General features: G+C 45.4%; 7 protein-coding genes across 8 annotated transcripts; 4 read left to right on the plus strand and 3 right to left on the minus strand.

Annotated features, from left to right (window-relative positions):
- The first annotated feature begins 170 nt into the window (after positions 1-170).
- On the plus strand, positions 171-1,370 carry scf (Calumenin B scf). The gene is made up of 2 exons (XM_018007616.2): positions 171-645; positions 706-1,370. The coding sequence occupies exons 1-2, from the start codon at positions 171-173 to the stop codon at positions 1,218-1,220; spliced, it is 990 nt and encodes a 329-aa protein (XP_017863105.1). The 3' UTR covers positions 1,221-1,370.
- Positions 820-3,894, minus strand: Rac1 (ras-related protein Rac1). The gene has a single exon (XM_089468732.1). The coding sequence runs from the start codon at positions 3,510-3,512 to the stop codon at positions 2,934-2,936; it is 579 nt and encodes a 192-aa protein (XP_089324858.1). The 5' UTR covers positions 3,513-3,894; the 3' UTR covers positions 820-2,933.
- Positions 3,895-4,277: 383 nt separating this feature from the next.
- On the plus strand, positions 4,278-6,060 carry Acat2 (Acetyl-CoA acetyltransferase 2). Its single transcript, XM_018007615.2, has 5 exons — positions 4,278-4,470; positions 4,546-4,667; positions 4,774-4,886; positions 4,942-5,557; positions 5,612-6,060. The coding sequence occupies exons 1-5, from the start codon at positions 4,428-4,430 to the stop codon at positions 5,894-5,896; spliced, it is 1,179 nt and encodes a 392-aa protein (XP_017863104.1). The 5' UTR covers positions 4,278-4,427; the 3' UTR covers positions 5,897-6,060.
- A 337-nt stretch (positions 6,061-6,397) lies between these two features.
- On the minus strand, positions 6,398-8,334 carry Nt5a (5' nucleotidase A). Its single transcript, XM_018007613.2, has one exon. It carries the CDS (start codon positions 8,196-8,198, stop codon positions 6,555-6,557), a length of 1,644 nt encoding a protein of 547 aa, XP_017863102.1. The 5' UTR covers positions 8,199-8,334; the 3' UTR covers positions 6,398-6,554.
- Positions 8,335-8,358: 24 nt separating this feature from the next.
- Ctr9 (RNA polymerase-associated protein Ctr9) lies at positions 8,359-12,545 on the plus strand. The gene is made up of 6 exons (XM_018007604.2): positions 8,359-8,553; positions 8,614-8,712; positions 8,782-9,714; positions 9,779-10,615; positions 10,676-11,133; positions 11,190-12,545. Exons 1-6 carry the CDS (start codon positions 8,512-8,514, stop codon positions 12,430-12,432), a joined length of 3,612 nt encoding a protein of 1,203 aa, XP_017863093.1. The 5' UTR covers positions 8,359-8,511; the 3' UTR covers positions 12,433-12,545.
- A 16-nt stretch (positions 12,546-12,561) lies between these two features.
- Positions 12,562-14,157, minus strand: sturkopf (lipid droplet associated hydrolase sturkopf). Its single transcript, XM_018007617.2, has 2 exons — positions 13,524-14,157; positions 12,562-13,447 (listed from the first exon to the last, which is right to left on the minus strand). The coding sequence occupies exons 1-2, from the start codon at positions 13,729-13,731 to the stop codon at positions 12,720-12,722; spliced, it is 936 nt and encodes a 311-aa protein (XP_017863106.1). The 5' UTR covers positions 13,732-14,157; the 3' UTR covers positions 12,562-12,719.
- Positions 14,158-14,159: 2 nt separating this feature from the next.
- Positions 14,160-18,874, plus strand: Herc4 (HECT and RLD domain containing E3 ubiquitin ligase 4). Of its 2 annotated transcripts, XM_018007610.2 has the most exons (12): positions 14,160-14,299; positions 14,476-14,836; positions 14,905-15,082; positions 15,215-15,451; positions 15,507-16,233; positions 16,292-16,553; positions 16,616-16,939; positions 17,009-17,299; positions 17,359-17,954; positions 18,010-18,235; positions 18,292-18,405; positions 18,468-18,874. In XM_018007610.2, the coding sequence occupies exons 2-12, from the start codon at positions 14,768-14,770 to the stop codon at positions 18,618-18,620; spliced, it is 3,177 nt and encodes a 1,058-aa protein (XP_017863099.1). In that variant the 5' UTR covers positions 14,160-14,299; positions 14,476-14,767; the 3' UTR covers positions 18,621-18,874. The 2 variants fall into 2 exon arrangements, with proteins under 2 accessions (XP_017863099.1, XP_017863100.1); XM_018007611.2 differs by lacking the exon at positions 14,160-14,299 and having other exon boundaries at positions 14,306-14,836; positions 14,905-15,067.
- Positions 18,875-18,885: the final 11 nt, after the last annotated feature.

Below are 18,885 nucleotides of genomic sequence, written 5' to 3' on the forward strand. Positions count from 1 at the left end.
TACGTTACTCAAACGATTTCATTGGCGGAGTATCGATACGTAGTCGATAAATAGAACAGACGAAGAAAACTATCGCTAATTAACATCGATACCTTAGGCGTCGTTTGACGAATTCATTCTAACTTGAGTTACTTTTGTTTGAATACTCAAAGCGAACAGACGGCGCTCTAATGGGTAAAATGAGAACTGGAACATTTCTACTTGTTGCTGCCGCTGCGATAAGCTTGGTCGCCGCGTCCAGCATACCGGCTGCCGACGAACTACCGCACGACCCGCTCGAGCACGACTCGCTGCATGGCAAGCACTTCGAAGGCGGCGAGCACAATACGCAGTTCGACCACGAAGCCTTTCTGGGCGCAGATGAAGCCAAAAAGTTCGATGAACTCACACCGGAGGAGAGCAAGCGACGCCTTGGCTTGATTGTGGATCGCATTGATGAAAATAAGGATGGTTTCATCGATCTGGCCGAACTTAAAGCCTGGATTCAATACACCCAGCGTCGCTACATTGACGAGGACGTGGATCGCGTGTGGCGTCAACACAACCCAAACAATGAGTCAACCATTGACTGGGAGGTATACCGCAAGACTGTCTATGGATTTATGGACTCGCTGGACAAGGACGAGTTGGAAAGAGAGGAGAATGGTAAGCACTTCTATTTTATAAAAATACTTTAAAAACAATGTACATATATAAATCTGGCAGGCATCTCCTATAAAAAAATGCTCTCACGGGACCGTCGTCGTTGGGCTGTTGCCGATCAGGATCTGGACGATAAGCTGACACGCGAAGAGTTTACAGCATTTTTGCATCCCGAGGAGCATCCTGCCATGCGTGATGTAGTGCTAAAGGAGACCACCGAGGATCTGGATAAGGACAATGACGGCAAAATCTCCATAGATGAATACATTGGTGATATGTACCGCCCGTCAGGACCCAATGAGCCCGAGCCAGAATGGGTACTCAGCGAGCGTGAGTCGTTTTCCATACATCGTGACACGGACGGCGATGGTTATCTAACTGAACTGGAAATACGTCAATGGATTGTGCCCAATGATTATGATACTGCCGAAACAGAGGCCAAACATTTGATCTTTGAGTCCGATTCGGACCACGACCAGAAACTGACCAAGGAGGAAGTGCTGGACAAGTACGATATATTCGTCGGCTCCCAGGCCACGGACTTTGGTGAGGCTCTGGCACGCCATGACGAATTCTAAGATTGAGTCACTCTCTATAGCCACTAAGAACAACTCGCAACTCGAATGCCAAATAAATTGTAATACTTATAGTTAGCTAGTTAAGACACAACTTTACAAGTGCATTATACTCGACTTTACTTAAATAACAATCCGAATTTGATACATAAATTGATTTGATTACCAGCTTAATTGATATGCATCCCAGAAACTCACACGTCAGCGCTGCTGCGGAAGAGATTGGTCCATCGTGGGTCGCACATTCATAATTTCTCTGTTTATGGACACGTCATGAGCACAGATACATACACACACACTCTCGCATACGCACACATGCAGATACACACTCACTCTAGCCATGGCACACACATGTAGAACGCGTCCGCCTCGTATAACATAAACATAAAACGCTTTTGTTGTTGCGCCGCTGTGCCCGATTAATTTCCAGCTGCGAGAACATTCCGACAAAAACAATAGCTGGACGCTGATTTCATTATTTCTTTTCTTTTTTGATTTTCAATTCATGTTTCAATCTTTTTTCGCTGTGATAAGCGACTTTGTCGTCGACGTTGAAATTGAAAACCAAAAGAGACCTGTTGAGGTCGCTCGAAATGAATGTCTGTATACAGACATACATACATATATAGACATAATTATTTATATGCATATACACTTGCATATGTCACATCTGGCATTAGGGTTACTCAAGATCTTTTTTTTCTGTATGCTTTATTTGATTTCCATTGACACATTTATGTATATGTATGTAATTAGATTTGCTTTCGTTTTCGAATATTTAAAATACAAAGTATTCAAAGTTTCAGTTATCCTGTTTTCTCTTTTTTTTTTGTGTTTTGTGTATTTTAAATCAGTACATGTACATAGTATACGAAGGACATTATCTTATATGTATGTAGTTCCTTTTTTTTATTTATTTACTTTTTAGCAATTTAAAAATTGTTCTCTTGGAAATCGTGCTCCGCTTAGGAAATGCATCTCATACAATAATTATGTTCTTTATTTCAATTACCTTTTTATATGTATATGTATTTGTTTGTAGCTGCAATTCTGCCTAATCTCTGACTTTCCCTAGTTTCCGTACGGTATTAAACAACATCTAACCATATTTCTGTCATTGCAACGGAACCGTTTACTGGCTGCATTATCTTTGAATTCTCTTTATGCTGTGTTCACATTCACTCAGCTCTCTGTTTAATCAATTTTTCCTTTTACATTTTTTTTCTTTTTTTTTTTTTTTTGGTTTTACAACATTAATTTTTAATTAACTTTTAGTTCAAATTAATGCACATATTTGAAATTAGTTCAAATTGAATAGAAAAAGCAAAAACATGGAACAAACACACTTAAACGAAACATGACGAAGAGTTTAAATTTTAAACAAAAGGACGACGAGTAACAAAAATTAGTAAGAAAATTCGGTTATCCCCAAATTTTGCATGTGTGTGTGTGGGCAAGGTTTTTAACAAAGCAGAAAATAGAGGCAGGTTGACGTAGATCCCAGTTCCAATCACTGGACTCATTCTCCTCCTTCATCTTCTCCTATAATCAACGTGCTGGCTGCTACTGCTGCTCCTGCTGCTTATTTTACACAATTGTTATTAGTTAATAATATTACGTTATTAAATAGACTTGACGACAAATACAAATACAATGCTTCGTGGGTGTTCTATGTGTATGTGTGTGTGTATTGGTGTGTGTGTGTGCGTCTTAAAATTAAAGCAGAGCGCATTTGCGCTTGGATTTGGGCTGCAGAACGGGACAGAGCACCGATCTAATAGCCTCATCGAAGACGGTCTTCAGGCCCTTTTGCGTCAGTGCCGAACATTCCAAATATTTAACAGCTCCGATTTCCTTCGCCATGGCCAAACCCTGTGGGTATGTGATGGGCGCGAGCTTCTTGTCACGCAGCTTCTCAATTGTATTCTTATCGTCGCGCAAATCCAGCTTGGTGCCCACCAATATGATTGGTGTGCTGGGGCAATGATGACGCACCTCTGGATACCATTTAGCTCGCACGTTCTCGAACGAGGCTGGATTTACCAGCGAGAAGCAAATGAGGAAGACATCGGTCTGTGGATACGACAATGGCCGCAAGCGATCATAATCCTCCTGGCCGGCCGTATCCCACAAGCCCAAATTAATGGGCTTCGCGTCAACCATCACATTGGCGGAATAGTTGTCAAAGACGGTGGGAATATACTCGCCGGGAAACGCATTTGTCGTATAGCTGATGAGCAGGCATGTCTTACCCACAGCACCATCACCCACGACGACACACTTAATCGCCTGCATATTATTTGTTGCGTTTGCTACTGCTGCTGGTGCTTTGTGTGATTGTGCGGCTCTAGTTGTTGTTGTTGTCTTGGTTAGGGTGGTGGTTGTTGTTGTTGCTGCTGCTGTAGTTGTTAGTGTTGGGCGAGGGCTGGGGCTGTTGCTGTTGGCTGCTGTCGACGCTGTAACTTTGTGTCGGCTCCTTAAAACTACGACTTGGGCTGCAATCTGCACAAGCTATATAGCTGCCAACCTGTCCAGGAGTCGCGGTCTGGGCGCGTTTGTTCTTAATGCGTTTACAATGCGCGTTTTGTGCGTTTTTTCAGCATAAAATAATTTTCTGTGTACTGAGATACCGTATCGATATAAAAACCCATCGATAAATTTAGACACATAACAAATGAAACTGTTACTGTTATCGATGTCATTTATCTTAGCTGGCAGCACCGATAGTTTTTATTATCTTTAAAAAAAGAGGCACTCCATTAATAAGTATGAATACACAACTTATCACACTAACAGAAAAAGAAGATTTAGCAAATACATACAATACGTCTTCTTTATTATTATACTTCACAATCTTACTTAAAGTATTATACTATAAAGTGTCATTTGAATTATCTAATAAGTTATATTATCAATATACATAGGAGCACTAACCAGAGAGTGATAGGAGCTCAATAACACCACTGGTTAGTGTCATTAATAACAAAGTTATTTATAAATTTCAAACAAATAACAAGTAATTATCGGGTATCGATAGATTCAAAGTGCGATTCTTCGGCGAATACCATTGTGAACAGACTGCCAGCCAAGGCGAGACACATTTGGTTCAGCGCGCCTACAACGTAGACATCGTTCGTTTGCTGCCCGGCACTATATTTGTTGCTTATTTATCATTTATAGTGTAAACACTTATAAACTGTTTAGCTAACGATGTCTGACGTATATATCGTGTCCGCAGCGCGTACGCCTATTGGTAAAATGCGCAGTTTCATACAAGTTTGATGTAATGTTTAATTAGGGAAACTTTCTCTTATTTGCATTTTTTTAGGCAGCTTCAATGGAACACTTTCTAAATTGAAGGCCTCAGATTTGGGCAGCGTGGTCATCAAGGAGGTGTTGAAGCGTGCCCATGTCGAGGCGCCGCAAGTGAACGAAGTTATTATGGGCCAGGTATTTCACAAGTAGCTCTCATTGTTGCTAATTTGCAATACAATTTGTTCCGTTCGCATACAAATAAGATTCAAATTGTTATGTAAATTCTTCTACTTCTCTACAGGCATTGACCGCAGGCCAAGGCCAGAATCCCGCTCGCCAAGCCGCTCTGAAGGCCGGTTTGCCTATTGAGGTACCCGCTTATGGTATCAATATACTGTGCGGATCGGGTTTAAAGTGGGTATGCTGATTCAGGTTTTGAATATATTTACTATATTATTTGCTTTCCTAGAACTGTGGTGCTGGGCTATCAGGCTATACGTTCAGGTGACGCTAAGATTGTTATTGCCGGCGGCCAGGAGAGCATGTCCAGTGCTCCACATGTAGTGCACCTCCGTCAGGGCATCAAAATGGGTCCTGCAACGTTGCTGGACACCATGGTGCACGATGGCCTCACCGATGCCGTGAATCAAATACATATGGGCATCACTGCCGAAAACTTGGCAGAGAAGTACCAAATCAGCCGCGAGGCTCAGGATGCCCAAGCCTTGCAATCGCAGCAACTCGCCGAGCAAGCCCAGAAGCTGGGCTACTTTGATGCTGAGATTGTGCCAGTGGAGATCAAGGATCGCAAGGGCACACAAATATTCAGCAAAGATGAATACATCAAAGCGGGCAGCACTTTGGAGGGCTTGCAACGGCTGCGACCTGCCTTCAAGGAGGGCGGCACCGTCACAGCTGGCAATGCATCGGGTGTCAACGATTCAGCTGCAGCGGTGCTGCTCATGTCCGGTGAAGAAGTTAACAAGCGCGGTCTGAAACCTCTTGCCAAAATTATAGGCTGGACACAGAGTGGTATTGAGCCCAATGTCATGGGCCTGGGTCCAGTGACTGCCGTGGAATCATTGGTAAACGAAGTATTCATATTGTCTATCATCCTATGCTAATCTCTGCATTTGCAGCTAACTAAAATTGGCTGGACTCGTGATGACGTGGATCTGTATGAGCTTAACGAGGCCTTTGCTGCGCAAGCTCTAGCCGTGCTGAAGTGCCTCAAGTTGGATGAGAAAAAAGTGAATGTGCATGGCGGCGCCATTGCCCTGGGCCATCCAATTGGTGCGTCCGGCGCTCGCGTTCTAGTGACCTTGTTGTATGCCCTGGAGCGGACAGGCGGACGACGTGGCATTGCCTCACTGTGCATTGGCGGCGGCATGGGCATTGCACTGGCCGTGGAGCGCATCATCTAATTTGTATAGTCCATAGTCAACGCTCTTTACCTAATTGCTTATTCCACTGCTGCCTTCGCTGTATAATTGTTTCCCATTGAGTATTCGTTATATTATATTTTCTTCTTTGCGGTATTATGGTTGGTCACAAATAAATGTATTGAGATCGTTAAATGATTCACATATATAGCGTGTATATATATTTTATTGCTAGCTATGGATCTGTTAGTAATATATTTCTTCTATTCAATAATGCCTATATCTATAAATATTTCAACTAGAAATGTGTAGATAAAATATGCTATATGTATGTATATATCTATAGATTTACATACTTATTGTATGCGCTTGAATAACAACCGTTTAATGAGTTTTCCTCGTGCTAAAGCTGTTTGTACATTCGTCAATCTTGCTTATAAATACGATTGGTAACAACGAACATATACAGATAGGATACCCTATAAAATACAAATAATCTTAGCTATTCTAAAGGCCTGCTTGAGTTATGGAATATATAGTATGTTGTGTACTTAATTAATTCGGTAGTCGAATGAATGTTTATTTTGCTTTCGAGAATAATTTGTATGCCTATTTGACTTTCGTCGAGTAGTTCAATTTGGATGCACTTGGTAAATGCCCGGTTCAGAGATAATTCTTATTCGAGTCTTGCCTTGTCTTATCAGACGCAACCACCGTACCAGGAGGTCGTCAGATTGCTGCACTCGAGCGATTTGGGCACCATCGGATAGAAGCCGTTGACATTGTTACACACCAGACGTTCAGTTGGTGCCGTCTGCGCCATCTGATCCATCGAAGAGATGCAAATCTGAGCGTAGTTGGCTATGAAGCCAGACCACAGAGTGGGTGTACAGCCGTTGTTGAAGTACGGGCCCCAGAACTTCGAGTACAGCACTGCCTTGAAGGGGTAGTCCTTGGCCTCCATCAGGAACAGCTCCTCCGCAATGGCCACTGTATCGAAGCCGCTATGCTTGACCGGCGTATAGATATCCTGTATGATATTGTCTCCGAAATATAGAGCCCTTGCTTTACTTGCGTCTTTGTGCAGGAGTTTGGCCATCGATTGGTGCAACTGGTGCCAATTGCCTTGAGCGTAGATTTTGCCAGGCTGAAGGTATTCCATCGGACTCAGCTCGGTGTTGGGCAGCTCGCGCTTTGCCACGTCATCCACATTCAAATAGGCTCGCTTCTGGGTAAAAAAGCCCGGCTTCTTGGCATAGGTGACTATAAAATCAAAGTAGTTTCGCCAATCGGGACCCAGCGCTTGTGTGGCTGTTAAATCGGCAAAGTCTATATTCGAGCCGGTCAATAGGAAGAGCTTCTTGTCCGCGTTTCTCAGCTGCTCCAGCCAGGCGAGCAGCTTGGCACTGCTCGGCAGGACATAGCGATGGGGTTCAGCGCGCATGGCCTTGAAGTAGAGACTGGAATCATTGCTGAAGTTATCCCGGCTGTAGTTATGCATAAGGGCTTCTAGGAGATCCCCCCAAACTTTGTATTCCTTGGGCTTGCCAGCTGGTCCACTCTCATCATCCACCACATCAACGGCTTGAGCAAAGACCAGGGCGCTGGGCATGTCAAAGTAATCAAGGAGCGTGCGCATTTGCTCCGACGCTGGACCATTCCATGTGGACAGCGGATTATTGTAAAAGGCCGTAGCCATATCCCAGCGTCGCTCAGCGCCGTAGATATTCTCGATCTCCTCGTCACTCAGCAGACGTGTGCCGTGCGAGGCACGTAGAATGGTGGCCTCATTGCTCAGCTTCAGCACATTACCCCTAACTCCATCCAGCATCAGTCCTTTCTGAAAGAAATCCATATCCAAGTCCTTGGACAACAGCGCTGGCGAATAGCCTTTCACTTCCACCAGGTACTTCTTGAGCACATTATAGATGAGCGGCGTCATCTCCTGGAGATTGTAGCGCAACAGCGTGCCGTCCAGATCGAACCCGATGATATCATAGTCCATCAGGTCCAGTTCTTTGCAATACGAATTCATGATTGTGCTGGCCGAGTACCTAGAATATTGCGCTGCACACGCTTTGCCTTTGCTTATGCCTCGCTGCGAGAGTGTGTGCGTGTGTGTGTGCCTGCACAGCTGATTTACGCCAATCAACTCCGGTATAGATTTTTGCGCCAATAGTGCTGAACGACTACAGCTCTTACGTAATTGGCACAGAACATCTGTTTGAGTTTGTTTGTACACTTTTTGTAGCTGGAAATTTTTAGTGGCTGCTGCTCTTGTTGTTGATGCGCGCACACCGACAGCCAATTGGCACACGCTCAATCGCCGAACGGCACTCTGCATTTTTACCGATAGCCTAATACATTATCGATTTAAATTTTAATGAAATTTTTTTAATTTTACTACATAATTTTGTCCATAAACAATGCCAGCTCAAATCAATCGACGGCACACTCGATATACGACTCAAACGATTCGATACTCTTGCATGTCAAATATCGGACGTTTCTCGATGCTTTGTTGGAAGTATCGAAAAATCGTCAATGTTTTTTTTTAGCAAGCGTACCGCGTTAAGAAAGTGAAATTGTGATTTTCGTGTAATTTAACGCCATAAAGTCATCAATTGTTTGGCTCTCGAGCCATACTTACTGCAATCATGTCCGCGTGCATCGAAATTCCTTTGCAGGACACGGATGAGGTGAGTTTGAAACGTTGTACTACAAAAGTCAAAATGTTTGCATAAAAAAAATGCTTGCAGGTCATCGAAGTGGACCCGGATCAACTCCCCGAATGCTCGGAAGTGTTTAGCATTTTGCTGCAGGAGCGTGCTCCTTTGCACGTCTGGGTCAATGTGGCGGTAAGCAATATTAATTTATATAACTGGGCTCCCAAAGGGGAATCACCATGTAAATATCCTATTCCACAGTTGGCATACTACAAGCAGAAGAAGACAGATGACTTCATCATGCTGCTGGAAGCAGCTCGTGATAAGGGCACCACGGACTACCGTGACTATAAAACGGACCAGATGCGCGCCTATGACATGTTGGCCGCCCATTATGTACAGGAGGCGTATAGAGAGAAGTCCAAAGATAAGAAGCGCGAGCTTTTCATGAAAGCCACTAACTTGTACACGAATGCGGACAAAATTATTATGTACGACCAGAGCCATTTGCTGGGACGTGCCTATTTCTGTCTGCTCGAGGGCGACAAAATGGATCAAGCAGACGCGCAATTCAACTTCGTGCTCAATCAATCGCCATCAAATATACCATCGCTGCTGGGCAAGGCGTGCATTGCATTCAATCGCAAGGACTATCGTGGTGCTATGGCGTTCTACAAGAAGGCACTGCGCACGAATCCCAACTGTCCGGCTAACGTGCGGATCGGCATGGCGCACTGCTTCCTGAAAATGGGCAATGCTGAAAAGGCCAAGTTGGCCTTTGAGCGAGCCCTGCAACTGGATCAGCAATGCGTGGGTGCTCTAATTGGCCTGGCTGTGCTGAAGCTCAATCAACTGGAGCCGGAGTCCAATAAGCTGGGCGTGCAAATGCTCTCTAAGGCGTACACCATCGACAATGCCAATCCGATGGTGTTGAATCATTTGGCCAACCATTTCTTTTTCAAGAAGGACTACCAAAAGGTTCATCATTTGGCTCTGCACGCCTTCCACAATACCGAAAATGAAGCAATGCGTGCCGAGAGCTGTTACCAGCTAGCCAGGAGCTTTCATGCCCAAAGCGACTATGACCAGGCCTTCCAATACTATTATCAGTCCACGCAGATTGCGCCGGCTAACTTTGTGCTTCCACACTACGGACTCGGTCAGATGTACATATATCGCGGGGACACAGAGAACGTAAATGCCAGCATAAGTAATCCTTCCGAAATCCGTATACCAATTTCTATTAATCTATTTACAGGCAGCGCAATGTTTTGAGAAAGTGCTGAAGATTCAGCCGGGTAACTACGAGACCATGAAAATTCTCGGCTCCCTGTATGCGCACTCCAATTCGCAAACCAAGCGTGACATGGCCAAGACACACCTGAAAAAGGTGACCGAACAGTTTCCGGAGGACATTGAAGCCTGGATAGAGCTGGCGCAGATATTGGAGCAAAATGATTTGCAGGCCTCGCTTAATGCCTACGGCACTGCCTCGAGCATTTTGCGTGACAAGGCCAAGTATGAGATCCCGGCGGAGATACAGAATAATGTCGCCTCACTGCACTATCGTCTGGGCAATCTGAAATTGGCCAAGGACACGCTCGAGTCGGCGCTAAAGCATGCCAGCTCCGAGATGGAGAAGGACGTCAAGTACTACGAGTCCATACAGGTGACCATGAAGTATAATCTGGCCCGCTTGAATGAGGCCATGAGCTGTTTCGATGTGGCCGACAAGCTGTACAAGGAGATACTCAAGGAGCATCCTAACTACATTGATTGCTATCTGCGGCTGGGCTGCATGGCGCGTGATAAGGGCCTGATCTTCGTCGCATCGGATTTCTTCAAAGATGCACTGAATATCAATAATGACAATCCAGATGCGCGGTCGCTCCTCGGCAATTTGCATTTGGCGAAAATGCAATTCGCATTGGGTCAAAAGAATTTCGAGACCATACTCAAGAATCCAGCAACGGCTTCAGATGCCTACTCTCTAATTGCCCTTGGAAATTTCTCGCTGCAGACACTGCATCAGCCAAGTCGCGACAAGGAGAAGGAGCGCAAGCATCAGGAAAAGGCGCTCGCTATATTCAAGCAGGTAAAGTAGGTTGTGAAAAGTCAAGTTATCTATACTATAATGTGGAAACTTTTGGAATAGGTACTGCGTACGGATCCTCGCAACATTTGGGCCACCAATGGCATTGGCGCAGTGCTTGCCCACAAGGGCTGCGTCATCGAAGCGCGCGACATCTTTGCTCAGGTGCGCGAAGCCACCGCCGATTTCTGTGATGTGTGGCTAAACATTGCCCATATCTACGTCGAGCAGAAGCAATATATTAGCGCCATCCAGATGTACGAGAATTGTATGAAGAAGTTCTTCAAGCACAACAATGTCGAGGTGATGCAGTACCTCGCACGCGCCTATCTGCGTGCCAATAAGCTGGTGGAGGCCAAGGCTGTACTGCTGAAGGCTCGTCGTGTGGCTCCCCAGGACACTGTGCTGCTGTTCAACATAGCTGTAGTGCTATCCCGACTAGCCATGGCCATACTCAAGGATGAGAAGTCCACGCTGGAGGTGGTGCTCCAAGCGGTGCATGAACTAGAACTGGCGCACAAGTAAATAATTTTAAATTCAAGCGTGCTTTATAATTATAATATCTATTCCCACTTAGATACTTCCAATACTTGTCCGTGCATGGCGACAAGACACGCTTCAACATCGAGGTTGCAGGCGTGGAGGCCAACACATGTCAGGATCTGCTGTCTCAGGCGCAATACCACGTGGGACGTGCGCGTCGCATTGATGAAGAGGATCGCACACTGCGTCGTCGACAAGAAGAAGAGCGGGAAGCCTTCAAGCAAAAAATGCTGGAGCAGCGCAAGCGACGCGAAGAGGAGGCCAAGATGTCCCGCGAACAGCTGCTGGCCAAACGACAGGAGTACGTGGAAAAGACCAAGAATTTGCTCATCATTGCCGACGCACCTACCGAAAAGGAGCGCAAGAAGGGCAGCGGACGACCGCGCAAGGATGATTACATCTCGGGCACGGATAGCGGAGATTTGCAACGCGATGGCGCTGAACGGCCGAACAAGAAGAAGGGCAAGGTTGAACGTAAGAAGGGCAGCGGACGCAAACGGAAAACTGAGAAGTACGAGAGTGAGAGCGAAGAGGAGTCTGCTGGTGGTGGCGGTGGCCGTGGCGAGAAGAAACCGAAGAAGAAGAAGCTGCAGCAGAAGAACGCCAAGGATGTCAAGGAGAAACTGTCCGCCAAACAGCGTCTCAAGATTGTGTCCAAGGAGACAATATCGACCAGCGAGTCCGAAAGCGATGGCGGCAAGCGCAGCCGTAGCCGCAGCAGGAGCAGAAACCGCAACCGTAGCAAGTCGGGCAGCCGCTCGGGCAGCGGCAGTGGCAGCGGTAGCGATCACAGCCGCAGTAGAAGCCGCAAGAGCGGCTCTCGCAGTCGTAGTGGCAGCCGCTCCGGCAGCGCTAGTGGCAGCGATCGCGGACGGAAGCGCAGCAGGAGTCGCAGTGGCAGCGAGAGCGATGGTGTCGCAAAACGTAAGCGGGCCAAGAATCGCATTGAATCTGGCGACGAATCGGATAAATCACGGTCACGCTCCCGATCACGTTCACGCTCTCGTTCAGGGTCGGGGTCAAGATCACGCTCGCGCTCACACTCAAAATCTGGCTCTCGTTCACGCTCAAAGTCCGCAAACCGTTCACGTTCCCGCTCAGGCAGTCGATCAAAATCCAAGTCTCAATCGAAATCACGTTCTCGCTCACGCTCGGGCTCTCGCTCTCACTCCCATTCGAAGTCAAAGTCGCGCTCTCGTTCTCGTGAAGGTAGCGGTTCTCGATCGCCATCGCGCAGCCGCTCCCGATCGCATTCCGGATCACCGGACAAAAATTGATTGTAAAATACACATGCAATTTCACCTCGACATTGAGTAAATCATCAAACCTCTTATACTAATCATACTTGAGTGTAACTAGGAAGCAAAATAAAGATTGTGTTACAACTAAACAGGATCTCTCCTATACTCGTATAAAACCTTGTCTTTATTGTGTCATGGATATTGCTTTATATATCATGCTGTACCTATTACCACTACACAAAAGAAAGTTAGACTACCGATATTCGCATATAATATTAAGATTAGGCAACAATTGGCTAGGTGATCCCACCTAGAAGTGAGCTCTATTTCACATTCTGTTTGATCATATTGCTGACAATGGATGCCATGGGTTTGGAATGTCGTAGAACGAATGCATGGGCGATATTCTTGTTGTCCAGCTGTGCGTCCACTTGAGGAAAGGCTGATTTGAGTTGAATGTAATAGTCGACCGGCACCCAGCCGTCGGTGGTTCCATAATAGAACTTTAGTAGATGCATATTCTCTTCGATTATATCCCGTTGCAGGACACTGACCCGAGCCATTTCGTCGTCGGCCAGGAATACCACTTTCTCTGCCACTGACGGCTTGGTGTATTTTAATGCAGTTCCAAGGAAATGATTGGGTATAGCAAAGATCCAAAAGTAGATTTGGATCAAAAAGATGCGTATCCAAGCGGGAAGCCAATTGAAAGCGTTGAAGAAAACGTAACCAAAGACCGAATATAGGGGCATAGCCACTTTGGTGAATACCCAGCCATTGGGGGATTCCATCATGCGTTCTATTGTAGGGAATAGCATGTAACACTTTTTTATGCGATCCCGTATCTCTGGTTCCTTGAGCAGCTGCAATATCATCCAGGCGCCAATCGAATGTCCAATCAGATGAATTTTCACATGCTGAGGCACATACTTCTTTATAAAGTCTATCTTGTGATCGATTTGACCTTTGAGATTGAAGAGCTCGGCATTGCCACTAAGTTGAGGAACCTCACGAATGCTCGCCTCTGGCGGATCATCATGTCCAGCGTGACCTACATGTCGATCAGTATGTCAATAAGTTATCTTAAGCAAGTGCATTTGCAGATAATGCACACCCGGCCGTCTCACCTATCACCCAGACTGGCAAATTGTGTCCATCGGAGCCCAGCTCCTTCTGCAGTGCACCACCGAACTCTGTGTAGAAACCAGGCAGTCCAGGATTGCCCGTTATGCAAACAATAATCTCCTGGACGTCATTTAATGACTCCTCAATCCACTTTCCCCACGTTATGATGTGCGTGGGTATGTTATTGATATTCACATACGCTTCCTGCATTGTCTGTTAGCGTGGCAACAACTCAATGAAAATCAATGAGTTTTCACTTTCTCACTTCCAACTCGAATCTCTAGCAGACCAATTTAAAGCAACCGGTTTTTTTTTTTTGGCAATAGATCGCTCAAAAAGAACCGTTACGAAGTTTTGAACTTTCAAATGCGCGCTTTATCCAGTAATGTAAACACCGAATTAAAACCTGAGCTTCGTGTTACGCTTTTATTCCAAGTCTAATTGCGCAAAAGGGCAGAGTTCAGACATCAGACTCACTTGCCGGTATAATTCGCTATTATGGAAAATAGGCATGTCCACTCTCCGATGAGTGTAGGAGTATTTGCGTACGTAGGTGAGTGGTGCACTCACGAGCATTGCACGTGTATGGGACTCGACATAACGAAAAAACAATTCTATTCAATCTGAGCTACCACAATGTGTAACTATAGTCATTAAGCAAAAACAACATTTCACTTGATCAAAATTCTTTCGATATGTCATAAATTAGGCTTGCGTTTTATATCGATAACAATTTACATTTATATTCTGCATGAGTGTGCTTAAAGCTTTCCACTAGGTTGGCAGGGTCGTCTTTATTTATTGGTTTCTTTTGTTGTTGTTGCGGTTTTCATTTGTTATATTTTGTTATTTTTTATAGAACAGAAATTTCTGTCGAAATCTTTAGCCTAATTCCGGTTACAAGCATACTCAATGCGCTATTTTAAAACTATCCAACCGTATTTTAATCTACAGCTCTGGGTCCACAAGGCCCAATTATAAGAGTCCCCGATTTCGTTTCACCAAATGCGTGAGTGTGCGTGTGGAGCAAGAGCAAGGCCAGCAAAATAGATAAAATTGGACGGTCGCAGAGAATGTTTCCACTACCCTGGAGCTTTCTCGAATATTCTGTGGCACGGTAGCGCACTTGGAAACAGCGAACACAAAGAAGGAAGCGAAAGTCGCGCAGCCTATTGAAACGATTTGCCATCCGCAGCAACAACACAACGAAAGCCACAAGTGTAGGTTAGGCAAGGGGATCGTCAGAATGGAATTGTATTGCTGGGGTAACGCGTCGCACGGCCAGTTGGGTCTTGGCGGCATCGAAGAGGAACAGGTAATAAGGGGTACATAATGCACAAACATGCACGCCCACTTTAATTTGCCTTTACGCTTACTCGGTAGATATTGACGCCCAGCCGAATACCCTGGAAGCCGGACTCGGCAGTGAATCAAATCGCTTGTGGGCATCGGCACACGCTCTTTCTGACTGCCAGCGGGAAGGTGTATGCATGCGGTAGCAATGATTACTCACAACTGGGACATGAGCTACCCACCAAAAGGCCACGTATGTCGCCATTTCGTATGTACAAATCTTCCATTCTCGTTGGTACACTTGTCACACCTCATTCCCATCACAACTTCCACATGTCGCTCTCTGTGTTAGCCTGATTGCCGGTTGCCATTTATTGCTCTTACGGCCGTTTACTTGCAGTACAGATACCGGAGCTGCAGGATTACGTGATTACGCAAATTGCCTGCGGTAGCCGCCATTCGATGGCGCTCTCCGAATGGGGGCAGGTCTTTAGTTGGGGCGATAATGAGTGTGGCCAACTGGGCCATGCCAGCGATCAAGATATTGTAAAACTGCCTAAAATAGTACGAAATTTGGTCTCCAAAACGGTCGTCCAAATAGCCTGCGGCAGCAATCACAGCCTGGCTCTAACTTGCTGTAAGTATATTTGACTTCGGGAGAATCCACTCTATCGATCTATTTGCCATTGCAGGTGGTGAGCTGTATTCATGGGGATCCAATCTCTATGGCCAGCTGGGTGTCAGTTCACCTAATGACCTCCAACAGAGCAACACTCCCATGCGACTCACCACCTTGCTGGGCATTCCCGTGTCAGCCATTGCCTGCGGCGGTAATCACTCTTTTCTTATATCAAAGTCGAGTGCGGTGTTTGGTTGGGGCCGCAACAACTGTGGACAGCTGGGCCTGAACGACGAGACGAATCGTGCGTATCCCACACAGCTGAAAACTCTGAGGACACTAGGCGTTCGGTTTGTCGCCTGTGGAGATGAGTTTTCTGTGTTTCTCACCATCGAGGGCGGCGTGTTCACCTGTGGCGCTGGAGCCTATGGGCAATTGGGCCACGGCTTTAGCTCCAATGAAATGTTACCTCGTATGGTCATGGAACTGATGGGCAGCACTATTTCCCAGGTGGCCTGCGGCAATCGCCACACCTTGGCGCTGGTGCCTTCGCGAGGACGAATCTATGGATTCGGTTTGGGCAGCTCCGGGCAGCTAGGCACGCGTAACACCAAAAGCCTAAATCTGCCCCAGTTGGTAATAGGGCCATGGGTGTCGCCTAGTGGTTCAACCCTGTTGCAGTCCAACGATGCGAAGGTTGCGTCTGTCATTCATCAAATCTTCTCCGGCGGCGATCAGTCAATAGTGACCACCTCGATGTTTGCGGACAAAATTCCACCCGTGGACTGTCGCGTCTATTCGTAATAATTTTTGTATTGCTATGCCAAACATTCGAATAACATGACTCTTTTCTTATAGCCCCAAGACACAAATTCTTGTGCTGACTGCAGATGCCACCAAACAATGCGCACGCATTAAAAAAGACGATCAGAGCGATTTGGATTTATTAAACTCCATTGAGGTTATATTTAAGAGCCAGGCCTGCCTTAATGGTTCTTTTCTGCTGGACCAAGACAGGCACTTGGGTTGCTCCGTTCGCAATTATGGCATAGATTTAATGGCTGCCCAGGCGGCCTTTGATAATCTACGTAAAGTGGAGAATCAAAGCATCAAGCAGGTGGTACGTGCAACCGCTTTACAATGGCCATTGACGCACCGCTAGATAATCTGACTTCATTTTAGATTTGGGATAACCTGTCGAAGGAGCTTCTTGGTTCGCTGGTCGCCTCGCCGGCAGACGTTGAGAGCATGCGCGTCTATTTGTTACTGCCATTGTATCACGAATTTGTGAATTCCAAACACTACAAAACACTGCACGTACCGTTCGCCCAAGCCATCTTCAAACTGACTGAGAATCCACGCAAGGTGTTAGAGAAATGGTGGGCTCAAACGCCGTCTGAATACTTTGAGCAAATGGTCATTAATTTTTTGCATGTGGCGATGCACATCATCAGCTTTAAAATGGGAATTGAGGTGATCAATCACAATGAACCGCGTCAGAAGAAGGTAATCGTATGCAACTATTTCCCAATCATTTTCACCTACTTACTAATCAATGCCAAATACGTATCTTAGCTGTTGCCCTACAGCAGTGATCTGGAGGCTGTCCTACGATTTTTGACAAATCTTTGTCGTGTGAACGACAATCGGGACGCGCGACTTAACTTCCGGCTGTTCTACTGGCCAGAGATTACGGATTATGTGGACGTGCAGCAGGAATATTTACGCTGGATTATGGCTGAGTCGACAGCAGAATTTAACATTTGCAACTATCCATTCCTGTTCGATGCATCCGCTAAAACCTCGCTGCTGCAAGCAGATCAAGCGCTCCAAATGCATTCAGCCATGTCGAACGCATTATCTAATGTGGGTGGTTAGCAGCCAATCATATAATCAATTTAATGACGCTCGACCATCTCTTTCAGGCATTTTACAATCTACTAAACTACGGTCACATGTCGCAGTACATTGTTTTGAATGTGACGCGAGAGAACCTGGTGCAGGATTCATTACGTGAACTACAGCGGTATAGCCAAAGTGATCTCAAGAAGCCCCTGAAAATCAAATTCCATGGCGAGGAGGCCGAAGATGCTGGAGGTGTGCGAAAGGAGTTTTTTATGTTGTTGCTCAAGGATCTGATCGATCCTAAATATGGAATGTTCAAAGAGTTTGAGGACTCACGCGTCATGTGGTTCGCAGATGTGACCTTCGAGACGGAGAATATGTATTTCCTTATCGGTGTTCTGTGTGGCCTGGCCATTTACAATTTTACAATAATCAATCTGCCTTTTCCGTTGGCACTATATAAGAAACTGCTAAAGAAACCTGTTGATCTTAGCGATCTGCGTGAAATGTCACCAACGGAAGCCAATTCCATGCAGGCGCTGCTGGACTATACAGGCGATGACTTTAAGGAAACCTTCGATTTGACCTTTGAAATATCACGTGACATCTATGGCGAAGCCGAGACTCAGGAGCTAAAGCCCAATGGGAGCAACATTGCTGTCACACTGGAAAACAGGTTTTGTTGCATTACATTTATTCCTTTTCTATTGTTAATCATTTGAGTTTTTCAGGCAAGAGTTTGTAAATCTCTATGTTGATTTCATATTCAACAAATCCGTGGAGCTTCACTATCGTGCATTTCACGAGGGCTTTATGAAAGTTTGTTCAGGCCGAGTGCTCCAAATCTTTCAACCTGAAGAACTAATGGCTGTTGTAGTGGGAAACGAGGAATATGATTGGCAGGCACTGGAAGACAACTGCGAGTACAAAGAGGGCTATACGTCCGGCGATGAAACGGTAATTCATTGGGTCAAGAAAATATCGTGTAATTAAGGCAATTTGCTTGTTTTTAGGTGAAGTGGTTTTGGGAAGTGTTTCACGAGCTACCCGAGGAAGAAAAGAAAAAGTTTCTGCTCTACTTGACAGGCAGTGATCGTATTCCTATACAGGGCATGAAAGCCATCAAGGTAAAGAGACTGTGACCATTTATAATTCATTATAACTGATTTATGGTAACCTTATCGGTTAGATCGCCATGCAACCCACACCTGATGAACGCTTCCTGCCCGTTGCCCATACATGTTTCAACTTGCTGGATCTGCCACGATATAAGACCAAGGAACGGCTCAAGTATAAGCTGCAACAAGCTATACAACAAACTCAGGGGTTTAGTCTGATCTAATCATTTTATCATAGCGTCATTGAGTGCAGATATTTTTTCGTAATGTCTAAAACACATTTGCATTTGCCTTGGATTATAAGTAAAAGAAAAACGAATAGCAAACCAATATTAAACCACTTCTTTTTCAGAGATATAATCATCTGGAATATTATTGTGTTGTTTAGATTTATAGAACGATTTTAGTATATTGTTATAAATAAATAAATAAATTTGGTGAATTAAGATGCAAAGTAAATAAAGTGCTCCAAATATAATTATTTTTTAT

Source organism: Drosophila arizonae, chromosome 4, assembly GCF_054131065.1.
Source record: "Drosophila arizonae isolate 15081-1271.41 chromosome 4, UAZ_ARI_1.0, whole genome shotgun sequence".
NCBI lineage: Eukaryota > Metazoa > Arthropoda > Insecta > Diptera > Drosophilidae > Drosophila > Drosophila arizonae.